Below are 13,663 nucleotides of genomic sequence, written 5' to 3'. Positions count from 1 at the left end.
TCTCAAATATTAGTACCTCCTCGGACTCCTTTGAATGGATAGAAAAATGCTACGAGTAGATTCATAAGGACCGCAAGGTTAAACGAAATACTGCTCCAGAAGGACATGTTGCGAGAGCACCAGTACAATACAGGTTGAGCTGTGAAGGAAGAGAAAAACGTGAGTGTTTCAAAGACATCCGAGGCTTGTGGTAAGACAGCACGTCTCCATCAAAGCCCTGTTTATTTACACTTTGCAGAGAAGCACAAGAGCAACTGCAGTAAAAAACAACCACTTGTTCTGAAGTTTATTTGACTGGCCTTTCAGACAACGGACCAAATGTTAAAACAGACATTAGCTTTCGGTATACAAATTACTTTAGCAGCAGCATGAGAATGACTTCAAGAATAGGTTGTCTCCCAAGAAATCCCTGCACATAGAGAAAATAGTAAACCATTATAGTTTGCACTCACTAAATCCAAAACCTTCCAGGTGATTAGGAGCGTGAAAGTTCATATGTGTTAGCAAGGGTGAGAGAGTATTCTGGCTGCATCCCTCTTTGCTGTGCAGTTCTAGCTGCTCTCATTCGCTGGCTTGTCTACACTAGACTTTCTACCATTCTTAAATGTTCCCCTCTAGTGCAGCAAGCTGGGTAGCAGCAACTGTAGGATTGCCTGTGTAGACTGGCTTTTGGCGTATAAGTCACTGTGTCATCTAGCCCTGAATTAATATACAAAATATAGGGTGTCCACATTGCAGTAAGACAAAAATTTAACCAAGATGTTAAATACATAATACAGCTTCATAGCATACCAACAATAACACCATGGTACCCCAGAGACATGAGACAGCAGCCAATTGGGCTTCTAATTTAATACACTACTGTAGGCCAAGGATACAAACGCTTTCTCCCAGAAATGTAGCTACATAGTACTATGCCGGTAACTAAACAGCTGCACATTTTAAAACTCTTATTTAAGAATGTGTACGAAACACTAAAAACAAACACTCCCCCCCCTCCCAATAAAACAACCCCTAGTCCTAATTATAATAATCTCTACAACCAGAATTAAGGAGCACAGATCAGAGCTAAAGGATTCATTTTCTGAAATGGTCATGGACCCATTAAGATGAAAAGGAGAGCACTCCGAGAAGCTATCTTACAATAAATCTATCTGCATCGAATTAAAATCCCCTGGAATTTATCTACTGCAGGCATACTGCCTGGTGGTGGGTGCTCTGCAGAAGTCGGTAGTTCTTGCAATCTAAGAAAAATACTCTCATTAAAGGGAAACATGTCAAGCATCCTCCTGCCAAAAAGGAAAAGTACATACATAGAGATGTCATGATGCAGTGAAAGGAAAGGAGCTCACAGGAAAGTTGAGGGAAGAGAGTTAAAAAAAGCATAACTCATGAGTTTCGTATGAGGATAAATTAATGAATGCAAAGACCCAGAGCCTCACAACATCCATCTCTCCCTAAGCCCTAACAAATCATTCTCCTTCTTAACAGGTATTCTCAATGTTATTAAGAGGCTAAAGGTGGGTAAAAAAATTATATAATGCCTCATTATACACTGAACGGATATGCACACAAAAGGCAAATGTGTTGATGAGCCAAATGCTAAGGAATGGCAAATACTAAGGTTTGCAGTCATCATAAAAATATCAAACTTCATTGCACCTAAACCTAGACACATGCAAGACCTTGCTGAAATTATATGCATCAACGCTTTGGGTATATGATGCATTGTTCTCCATATTCTTTTTGTTTTTAATATGTTTTAAATGGAAGGCATTTGTGACCAGCTGGAAACCTGTTTGTACGGAATTAAATTCAGTACAGAGGGTCCACACAGAACCACAAACACTACCTTGCACCTGCATTCAGAATGTGGCACAGGCTTTCTGCCCTGTGGAGAATCTCACCCTGGTTTTGGTAGGCTTGCTTGAGTGTTTACTGAATCTAGAATGGGAGACTTGTAAAAAATGCTAGTAATTTGCTACCTGACCATAGGGGGAAAATGGATGCTTTGCCATCAATGATTTTGAAATCTATTGAAAAGCTGAATGTACTATAAGCTAATGTCCTGTAGTACCAGCTCATGTTGGAACACATCTTACTATTCCAGAAAGAGATGAACACTGAGCAGTGCCTACCCTCCCTGGACCCAACCAGCACACCTACATCGAAGACATCTAAGACATGTATATGCAAGTCTAAAAGATCAGAAGGCAGATCTAAGTCTCTCAGGCAATGTCTACACTTACCGGGATCGACGCTGCTGTGATCGATGTAGTGGGGGGTCGAAAATTGACCGCACAGCACTCTCTGGTCAACTCTGGTACTCCACCAGAACGAGAGGAGTAAGGTAAGTCGATGGGAGAGCATCTCCCGTCGACGCAGCGCAGTGTATATACTGCAGTAAGTCGACCTAAGCTACGTGGACTCCAGCTACATTATTCACATAGCTGGAGTAGCGTAACTTAGGTCGACTTACCCTGGTAGTGTAGACAAGGCCTCAGAGGCCTGGAATTATAATTTTAATGAAACTCTTTAGTTGGAAACCTAGAGTTAAGTTTCAACCAGACAAGAAACAAAACACAACCAACTTTATTTGAATGATTATGTCAATAAATATAGTTGACCACTTCCCCAAAGTGTTTCATATTATGCATTGCTAACTATATTATATGTAGAGCAGTGCATTTCTGTATGATTCTTAAGTCATTTTGGGAAGATGCTTACACAAGATTCTGATTCTATCAAAAATATAAGGCTATTGTTAATGCTGAAATAGCTAGCCGCTCCATTTAGTATTCACCAGACAGGTCAAATACATTTCAGGGGATTTGAATAAGCTTTAGACTGTATCTGATCCACACATATCTTTCATGCTTTCAAGTAATAGGATTATAGTTTATTTTTATCTGTTAGAAAAATCACTTTTCTAAGTTTATCCCAGCAGCTGGAACCATATATTCAGTTTTCATTAGTCCTCTAGGGCTTAAGATGCTCAACTTTCATTGACTCCATTGGGAGCTCTGCACATAAGTCTGAGGGCAAGGGAAAGTCTTGCAAAGCAATTGTTATCACATTAGTTTAACTGGCTTGGGTCTCTCTGGAGCTCCAGGAAGACCGTAATAGTTTGTAGTTGTACAACTTATTCTGCAAACAATTCCACTGCCTATGCAATTCTACATTTCCTCTAGTAAGCATAGACAGCAAAGTATTTCATTTAGGGGGGCACTCTGGAGCACTCTAAGCACGTGCATTAATAACACTGGTCTACAATTTTTGAGAAGTCGTCTGCTTCAGAGATAAAATGTGCTATTTATTATGTATTTTGATGTGCTGAATTCAAATATGACAATTAAAACAACTGATTGGCTACTGTTTCTAAGATATTTAATTTTTTACATTTTATGTCTATGTATATTGTGTAGATAGTAGAGTTTTAATCAAATTGTAAACCTAGGTCTTTTCATGTGTTTATGGTTGCTTTACATGATAATATTTCACCTGTCCTGTTTATGTAACACTTTAAAAATCAGCAAAAGGGTTATATAAATAAAATCTATTATGAAACAAAAGGCAAAAAACTATTATGTACATAATTTAGTCCTATTCAGTGTCTACTCAGTGCTTCTTGGCTTGTCTCTTGTATTCATTAAATGGAGCATCTCTTGTCACTGTCCAGCAATAGTCTGCAAGCATTGATGGGCTCCATTTGCCCTGATAGTGTTTCTCCATTGTTGCAATGTCCTGGTGAAATCACTCGCTGTGCTCGTCGCTCTCTGCTCCGCAGTTGGGTGGAAAAAAATCTAGATGAGAGTGCAAAAAAAATGTATCTTTAGTGACATGTTGCAACCAAGGCTTTTGTACGCCTTCAGGAGGTTTTCCACCAACAACCTGTAGTTATCTGCCTTGTTGTTTCCGAGAAAATTTATTGCCACTAACTGGAAGGGTTTCCATGCCGTCTTTTCCTTGCCACGCAGTGCATGGTCAAATGCATCATCTCGAAGAAGTTCACGAATCTGAGGACCAACAAAGACACCTTCCTTTATCTTAGCTTCACTTAACCTTGGAAGGTACCACGGAGGTACTCGAAAGCTGCTTGTGTTTTGTCAATGGCCTTGACAAAGTTCTTCATCAGACCCAGCTTGATGTGTAAGGGTGGTAACAAAAATCTTCCTTGATTCAACAAGTGGTGGATGCTGAACACTTTTCCTCCCAGGCTCCAATGACTGTCGGAGTGGACAATCTTTCTTTATGTAGTGGGAATCTCTTGCATGACTATCCCATTCGCAGAGAAAACAGCAGTACTTTGTGTATCCAGTCTGCAGACCAAGCAAGAGAGCAACAACCTTCAAATCGCCACAAAGCTGCCACTGATGTTGGTCATAGTTTATGCACCTCAAAAGTTGTTTCATGTTGTCATAGGTTTCCTTCATATGGACTGCATGACCAACTGGAATTGACGGCAAAACATTGCCATTATGCAGTAAAACAGCTTTAAGACTCGTCTTCGATGAATCAATGAACAGTTTCCACTCATCTGGATCGTGAAGGATGTTGAGGGCTGCCATCACACCATCGATGTTGTTGCAGGCTACAAGATCACCTTCCATGAAGAAGAATGGGACAAGATCCTTTTGATGGTCACGGAACATGGAAACCCTAACATCACCTGCCAGGAGATTCCACTGCTGTAGTCTGGAGCCCAACAGCTCTGCCTTACTCTTGGGTAGTTCCAAATCCCTGACAAGGTCATTCAGTTCACCTTGTGTTATGAGGTGTGGTTCAGAGGAGGAGGATGGGAGAAAATGTGGGTCCTGTGACATTGATGGTTCAGGACCAGAAGGTTCATCCTCTTCCTCTTCCTCATCTGACTCAAGTGAGAATGATTCTGGTGCATCAGGAACCGGCAGTCCTTCTCCGTGGGGTACTGGGCGTATAGCTGATGGAATGTTTGGATAATGCACAGTCCGCTTTTTCTTCTTTGACACACCTTTCCCAACTGGAGGCACCATGCAGAAGTAACAATTGCTGGTATGATCTGTTGGCTCTCTCCAAATCATTGGCACTGCAAAAGGCATAGGTTTCCTTTTCCTGTTCAACCACTGGCGAAGATTTGTTGCACAAGTGTTGCAGCATATGTATGGGGCCCACCTCTTGTCCTGATCTCCAATTTTGCAGCCAAAATAAAGGTGATAGGCTTTCTTAACCATAGTGGTTATACTGCGCTTTTGTGATGCAAAAGTCACTTCACCACAAACATAGCAGAAGTTATCTGCGCTGTTCACACAAGTACAAGGCATCTCTGCTCACTTTGGCTAAACAGAAATGTGTCCCTTTGCAAAATCAAACACGGACAAATAAGAAAGCACGACACTGTATGATTTCTAGAGCTGATATAGGGCAATTTGTTCAGCAGAGTGATGTAAGCTTTGTTATGATTGCATCATCCATGACTTCTAGGAATAACATGATGCAATTCATATCATGGATGACGCAATACCAGCTTCAGATTGCATCATTCATTGTTTTGCCTAAAAAGCAAGTCCTGTCCAAACCCAGTCATAGATTTATTCATAGATCCAGTCAAAGATGTATTTTAGTCATTTCTGGTTTAAATTGAGATCCCTTCCCTTTATAACTCACTTATCCTCCGCCATTCCCAAGTCAAGGGTAGTATATACTGACCCAATAGCATATCTTGAAAACTAGAGCCAATCAACTTTTAAGCATCATTTTCGTTCTCAATGACCCAGAATTAGTAAAGTTTGACTACATTTATTTCAGAAGCATTTTGGCTGTAGAGCAGTGTAACTAGAGTCCTGGAGGGCAACATTTGCCAACAGATACCACAGTTATTCCCAGCACATAGATTAGAAAATAACCGCATTCTCTCCGATACTGACAAAGTGTCATTGTTGGCAAATGCTGACTTTTTAATGGTGACAACTGTACAAGGGCCTCAGACAGAAGTGCATGTTTGTTTTAGATAATCCGAATAGAAATATTAGTTTAGAATTTTAAAATATTGAGGCAGAAAACAGATTATGTTCTAGTCTTGTATGAAAATCACACAGTAAAACTAACCTCAGTGTAACTGTGAAATATCTCTATTTGAGAATACTTGTTTTTTAACATTTTTTTTTTTAAAACACTATTGAGTCACAACATAACGTTACCGTGCAGGAGAGCTGGGTATTTCAAATACAATTCAGTGTCACTACCACACTGGGGAAAAGATTCGCTATGAAATCAAGATTTAGTATTCTGAAGACCTTTATTATAAAAACACAACTTTTCTTCAGCCTGAGACGTTAGTATTTCCAACCTACCTCTCAATTTCTTTTGCCAGTTCATTTCATTGAAGAGGTCTTCTGATCTCAAGAAGAAATCATTGATCTTACTGCCTTGTTCATCTCTTTCTGTGGTGTAATATATCCGTAGTTTAGATTCCTTGGTGAGGAATTCGCATATACTCGGCACAGGGAAGACTATTTGCTCCATTGTACGGTCCAATCTCACAATCTAGACAATACAGATTTTTGAGTTTGCAGAGTTGTTTTTTGTGCATGGTTTCAAAATAATGGGAATGTGGTAATGTCTGATACTTTTAAAATGTACTGAAATTCTACAATTTAAACATCAAAACCATTGGATCAGTGGTTTATTAGAACATTATGACAGTAATTTACTACTTAGTTTACATTGACCCTGCATTACAATATCTTTTATACTCTTACCATGGCATTACTGTTCTAAGTTAGGATTTTTAGAAGATCTAAAGGAGTTAAGTACTCATCTCCTTTTGAATTTCAGTGGAATTTGGGTATCTAACTTAGTCACCATAGAAAATACCAACACACTCACACTATACAAGCAAAATCAACTATTGTTTTATATATAGGAGCTACTTTTGATTGCTGTTATCTTATACATTACATGAGCTTTTAAAAATCACCCCATGACATCCAGTTAAGTTTTCAAAAACACTCTAGTTTGGCTTAATGTCTGTCAAATCTCATTTTGTAGGAAAAAAAGTGTTATAAATATGTTCTTATTTTCCCTATGGATTCAGTGATAGTATTGGCCAAACTATATTCTCTTGATTTAAGTTGCACTTCAATTTGCAAGTCGGCTTCTCTGTAGTTCTGCCTGTGAAACTGAGCCAGAGTCAGGGTATCCACTCAGACAGTTCAAAAATAGTTCCCCCGGAAGAGGCAGGAAAAAAGCCCGACACCCACATGACGGACAGAATAATCCACACCTAGGTGGCTAGTTTAAGACAACCACCAGAATCAAAATGCACTTAACAGAGAAACTGTTTTTAAGGGGAGTCTCCTCCCAGGAAGGTGATTTTTTGCATCCTGAGGAACACCCAACCAAGCATGAGCTGGCATTCATGATTTCCTTCTTTACCTCAATCTGTGCTGTGTGCTTGGCATAGAACTCCAGAGCTTCATCTCCTTCTATCTGACCTCCAGGCTTCAGCATGTTCTGCAGCTCTTTGTTATGACGAGCCAACTAAAATAAAGGAAGGCAAAGGGAGTGGAAGACACAAGATGTCTCTCTTTAACATTAATTTCTAATTTTTGGTGGAAAAAAGGAACAGTCCCCAGTCAGCTGCTAAGAGGGCAAAGTTGGTAGAAGGTTTGTTATATTTCAACCAGGCACCATTTAGATCTATTTTGGGAGATAGCGTGTGACTAGAGGAGTTGCCTTTTTTGTTTGATATCCATGTTGTATTCCTCTCTTCACAAGTTCTCCACTATCTGAATCGAGAAAGGTTTTTTGGGGATTCTGGTACAATGCACCCTTCCACACACGTCATCTCTCAAGTTGTGTGCAGGTAGGACTCTAATAATTCAAGTACCTAAAGGAAGGATGGTGGAAGATTTTGCTTCTACTAATAGTAGTGGCACTAATAGCAAGATGGTACTACAAAGCTTTAAACTCAGACCATTTTAAAAGTGGCAGAATGGTGGTTTGATCTACTCACGGGCAACACCAACAAGGAATTCCTACTGGAAATATGCAATATACTATGAGCTCTTGCTTACTCCTTCCATGGTCTTGTATTGGTGTTTGGAAAGTACAACAGGATTAACAAATGTGTTTAGACCAGGCTCCAGTAGAGTGGATGGGGACAGAGCAATACTGGATTGTACCACAGCAGAGACTAGCCTGTGTAATATTTTTAAAGAAAACAACACAAATTCAAGAACGTGGTCAAATTGTGCCAACAATTCAGAATTTCCATTTTTGAATGTGTTAGGGTAAAGATTAGGTTTGACTCCCATTGGGAATTATGGGGATATAGAAAGAAGAGAGAAGGATACCGTGTTGAGTTCCACCATGAACCTCTTGAAGAAGAATTCTGTCCTAACTACAAAGACATCAGTTGGGAAATTAAAGCAAATCTCGAGAAAAACTAGATTACTTACTAATCTTCACTCTTGTACACATTAGACACTGCCATAGCTATAAATGCAGTTATACCTGATGAGCTAATATGTAAATATTGTGCCCCACGTTCCTAGGAGATGCTGCAAGATCTTCACCATTCTCTCCATCCTCAAACTCTACCTCACCTTGCATATATGCCTTCTTTATCACTTCCACCTAGGAAGAAAAAGCGAGAAAGACACAGGCATCTGAGATTTAATAATAACTCCGATTTTCAGGTTAAATTCTGCCAATAGCTCTCCATTCAGAACTCCCACAGAAGTCAATGGAATCTTTAATGGGCCGCAGGTTTAAAACAAATAAAAGGAAGTTCTTCTTCACACAGTGCACAGTCAACTTGTGGAATTCCTTGATTGAGGAGGTTGTGAAGGCTAGGACTATAACAGAGTTTAAAAGAGAACTAGATAAATTCATGGAGATTAAGTCCATTAATGGCTATTAGCCAGGATGGGTAAGGAATGGTGTCCCTAGCCTCTGTTTGTCAGAGGGTGGAGATGGATGGCAGGAGAGAGATCACTTGATCATTACCTGTTAGGTTCACTCCCTCTGGGGCACCTGGCATTTGCCACTCTCGGTAGACAGGATACTGGGCTGGATGGACCTTTGGTCTGACCCAGTACGGCCATTCTTATGTCCAAATATACATCCGAGCACTCAGTGTATGGCTGTCAAGCATAAAGCAGGAAGCCAAGACTCATGAAGCAGGAGACTGATGAACTCTGCTTCGTATCCTTAGACCCTCTCAATCTCTGAAGGGTAAATTAACTGCTCTAAAGAAATTTTAGATCTCCCCCCATTTTCATGTAATATATTCCAGTTAGTACAAGCTATACAAGATTTTTACAGCTGGCAATTTTTTCCTACATCAGATCCATTTGACTCAATGGAAGGAAAACCAAAGTAAAGACTGAAACTTTATCCTCAACTCACCCCGTTGTTCCTGGATAATACAGTGCTTGCAGTATGTTGTGTCATGCTCTGATCTAAAAGTTTCAACTGTACTTTGAATTTTCTGGCTTGTTTTTGTCTGTTAATATATAAACAGCCCTGGGAGATGGCTAGAGTTTACTGAGCAGCTTTTATACCATCATAAAATTGTAATTCTTTGACGTTCTCTCAGTCAGATGGTTTACAACAGTAAATTTCCTGGAATAAAAGATTCATATAGTCCTTCCCTTTCAATATACACTGGCGAAGCTATTGCTCTCTCTCCAGTAGTCAGTGTTGCCTCCTTAACCACTTCTGCTATTGGCAAACTAAAATGGGCCTGTGAACCAATAGCTACCCTTTCCATCAAATCCTGGAAAGCTCTTCCAAACTGCTAGTGACCTATGGCACAGACCACTTGTTACTGACCTATGGTACAAGATCTAAAGTTTGCCCTATAATCTTAATCAACCACGTGGCACTACAATGGGTTCCTGCTATGCTGCCAAACTACTTTATGGACGTCAGATGCTTAGGAGTGGCATAAGGAACTTACCAGTTCTTTTGGTCTCATATTGTAAAGTATTCTCTCCGCGTTCTCGCTGTCGTGCCTGCTCTCCATGATTGCCAACAGTAATTTGGAGGCATTGTTCTGGTGGAAGGAAAGAAGAAAAACGCCAGTCACTGTCAGGTGACAAAAAACCTCAGCAAAAGCCATCTGAACTCTAAAATAGAGTCCTTTGAGCCCAGCATCCAGTAAGTCAACAGCACCCATACAGCTAAAACCCTGCCCAACACAGAATATTTACAGTAGTCGCTGTGAAGAGAAGTCAAATGAACTCAGTAAAGCTTTTGGCTTCAGTTTCCTAATATTTTTAGAACTGCAGAGCTGTTTTCTTTTAAAGTGACTGTAGCATTAGTAGATTTTACTACTCATGAGCACTGGGCTCGCATTTAGCCAAGATGCTGTAGGTTAAGACAAAAGACAACCAGATTAAAGATCAGATCTACTTTATTACTTTTTAACTAAAAATCATTCTGAAACCCGGTCATGCCAAGTGATTCAGGGAGGAAATAAGAAAACACCACAAGGCATCAGACTACTTGAATATGAACAATAAGACTAAAATCTATCACAGTTGATATTAAAAAACAACATTGTAATAAAGGTATTTAATTTGAAAGAATAATGTAAATTGATTCTAAATTTCAAGTCTTTTTTATTTAGAAGAAAACAACCCATGGTACCCATAATAATGCCATGAGTCCACAAAGAAAAGAACTAGAAATAGCATTATAAAAGAGGGGCCACAAGTAAAACAGGAAATATTGCAGAAACGTGTTGTTGAAGTAGAGCTACTGTGTATCTATAGCAGCTTTAAGGTAACTTCATAGCACACTTTGATCCAATATGAGTTGTTAATTATTTCAGCATGAAGACTGAACTGCCTATGAATGACATTGAATAATTCTTGATCATGAGACTGTACCAATATAACTTGTATCAATAGGAACAAAGCATTAGGAACCTAAATATGTATCGGGGGAATGGCATTTTCCTTATATCTGTGGCAGTCTGACAAAGTTAGTATGGTATTTATCAACAGTATTGTATTTCTAATATGGGAATTAGCTTAGGCTCTCTCGACTGGGAAAACATTTTTCAGATTTAGGGTGTTTATATTGGACATTGCACTGGTATTACTGCAAGGGTTAAACAAACATCTGTCTCTTAAAACTCATCTTTTATATTTTTTTCATTCAGTTGTCAGGCAGAATCCCACAACTCAATTTTATAACAGTTATGACCACAGTGAGATATTAAAAAAAAACAAAAACATCTGAGTTCAGCTATAGGCTCTTGCTTCATCCCATTGGCAACATATAGCTCATTGTAGAATATCCACTTGCCTTCAGTTCTAATACAAGGTCCATCCTCTTTTTCCCCAAAGGGTTGATGTCATTGAGAATTAATGCTGTGATGATATCAATACCGTTGGATTCATGAGTAGCAATGCAGTTCTGTGCAGAGAAAATCATCATTGTAAACCACAGTGAAAAGTAACCTAGCTAAACAACAATTTTAAACACAGTTTACCCAACTATCCCTAACCCAAGAGAAGAATCACCTTTTTCTCATCTCCCCTCAGACAGGTCAGATGGATGAAATTTCAATTCAGTAAATGGATTCAATATAAAAGGCTAAAAATTTCTAACTTCAAATGTGACTACAATCATCTCTGTGATGACCTACCAAAAATGACTGGGCTGAGAAAAGCCCCACAGCACAGCACCTGATGAACTAACAGCCAGCAAGCACACTTTGGCACGAACGCACAGCTTACTGCTAAGGGAGAATGCACTGGTTTAATAAAGGTATGGGAGGGTGTTTTTTTTTTTTTTAAACCCCCATATGCCAAGTTCTTTTCAAACAGCTAATATATGTTTCCATAATTTCTAGGCTTGCTCTTAAAATTTTGTGCATCTTACTCAAAGATTTTTAAACTTGGCAACCTGCTTGCTGGATTCACAATTTTGAATCTGTTTGTGTGTCTATTTCCAGTTGCAAATATGTACAAAGATAATTATTCCACCGGATATGCAGTCTGTTCTGCAGAGATATACTTTCCTATTATGATTAACTTACATGTACAACTCCATGAATGCTTTCCCATAGCTGCAATTTTGTTTTATTATTGAATTATCCCTCAGTATGTTTTGTTTAGCTTTACTGTGAATTACATTTAAGTGCACAAAAATGATGTAATATATTATTAAAGTGACAGCCTTCCACTTAATCATGGTCAATTCAGCTTCTATTTTTAATGGCCCTTTACATATGTTAATGAAAAGAGAATAAGTAGTATCCAGTAGTACTGAACAAAAGCATATTCATTAAACTACCCCCTGCTAGGATCTCAGCATAGCTGCAATTATCCATCATCGTATGGTGTATTATTTTAATAGCATACAGTGTACAGGTTTCCTTGAAGGAAAATATTTAAAAGGCCATATTTCTTTCCTATACAGTTAGAGATGGCATATACATCCTGATGGATCATTCTGCACTGTGCATACAAGAGGCTTCAATAAGATTTAAGTTGGAAAAGGAAGCAGACATCCACATTTGTATATACAGATCTTGTTTTCTAAGCCGATTGAATCTACAGCTGGACAACTGGTCTGGTATAATATGACACTCAGCACCGTACGTTTTGTTGGTAATGGGTATTTAACAAGCACTATTTGTTAGTGCATACTAGAGAGTTGGAGGGTTTTGAAATATTTTGCCTTCCCTGGCTAACTCAGTCAGCATCCACCTACAGCAGCTATCCATTTAGTATGGATAAATCCAGACATTTACCCCTTATCCTGTTCACTGAATCTGTTAACAAGAACCATGTTTAGATCAGGGTGAGGGACGGGGCTGCTTTGTAGCTTGGTTTTAAAAAATAGTTGCACCATATATAAGGATATTGAGATCCAGGTGGTAAACTGGAGCAGCAGAGCTATGAGATATATTTATCAGTCACTTTTGACTATGTCACCTATCCTCCGTTCACCAATGTGTGCTCCTGGAACACATTTTATTATCTCGGTCCCTGAGTAGCTTCAAACACCTTCTATTTAAGCAAACAAAATCAAGCTACCAGAGAAATCTTTCCTCCTCCTCTTTCACCCAAAATTATCTTAACTCAGAGGCATCGGATGAGCAAGGTTTGGTCCTGGGTCACGAACATTTTTTTTTTTTTTTTTTTTTTTTTTTTTTTAACTGTGATGGGATGACTGGGATAACTCACTTATGGCTTCACCATTCATATACAATGAGACCATTTAAAACCTCTACACCATACTACAGTTATCACATATTTCCGATTTACCATTGTTCCCTGTCCATATGATACTGGTATTAGTCAGTACCATGTTTAAACATTCTTTCAACACAGTTTCACAGAGTTTATAGAGGGCTTCCCTTATCACCCTGCCAAATGCTTGTCTAGAACTTTACCTCATCTATTACCTGTGTATATATAATGTGAGTATAATGAGCCCATGTGTCAGTGAAGCAGAACCTAGGACACACATAATCCATTAGACAGCAATAGTAGTAGCAAGCACTTATCTTCAGCCAATAGAGGGGGACATAGCACATTTAGGCAGCTTGTCACACACATCTCCTGTCACAGAAAACATCTGAAGTCCACAGGAGTTCAAATCCTCATATGGTTACTATTTCCACAACAACTCTACTGCTCATTAGTGGGGATAAACCCAG

General features: G+C 39.1%; 1 protein-coding gene across 3 annotated transcripts in view; it reads right to left on the bottom strand.

Annotated features, from left to right (window-relative positions):
• The window catches only part of ITPR1 (inositol 1,4,5-trisphosphate receptor type 1), a 246,665-nt gene that overhangs the window by 42,873 nt on the left and 190,129 nt on the right, over window positions 1-13,663 (bottom strand). For all 3 annotated transcript variants that reach the window (XM_054034479.1, XM_054034481.1, XM_054034482.1), the window contains 6 exons: window positions 11,299-11,409; window positions 9,944-10,039; window positions 8,494-8,616; window positions 7,414-7,518; window positions 6,330-6,522; window positions 17-139 (listed from right to left, as the gene is read on the bottom strand). In XM_054034479.1, the coding sequence (XP_053890454.1) occupies window positions 17-139; window positions 6,330-6,522; window positions 7,414-7,518; window positions 8,494-8,616; window positions 9,944-10,039; window positions 11,299-11,409 (751 nt within the window). The remainder of the gene's footprint in view (window positions 1-16; window positions 140-6,329; window positions 6,523-7,413; window positions 7,519-8,493; window positions 8,617-9,943; window positions 10,040-11,298; window positions 11,410-13,663) is intronic.

Source organism: Malaclemys terrapin, chromosome 7 (assembly GCF_027887155.1).
Source record: "Malaclemys terrapin pileata isolate rMalTer1 chromosome 7, rMalTer1.hap1, whole genome shotgun sequence".
Taxonomy (NCBI): domain Eukaryota; kingdom Metazoa; phylum Chordata; order Testudines; family Emydidae; genus Malaclemys; species Malaclemys terrapin.
Note: the sequence above shows the minus strand (reverse complement) of the source record. Positions and strands in the feature narration are given on the sequence as shown.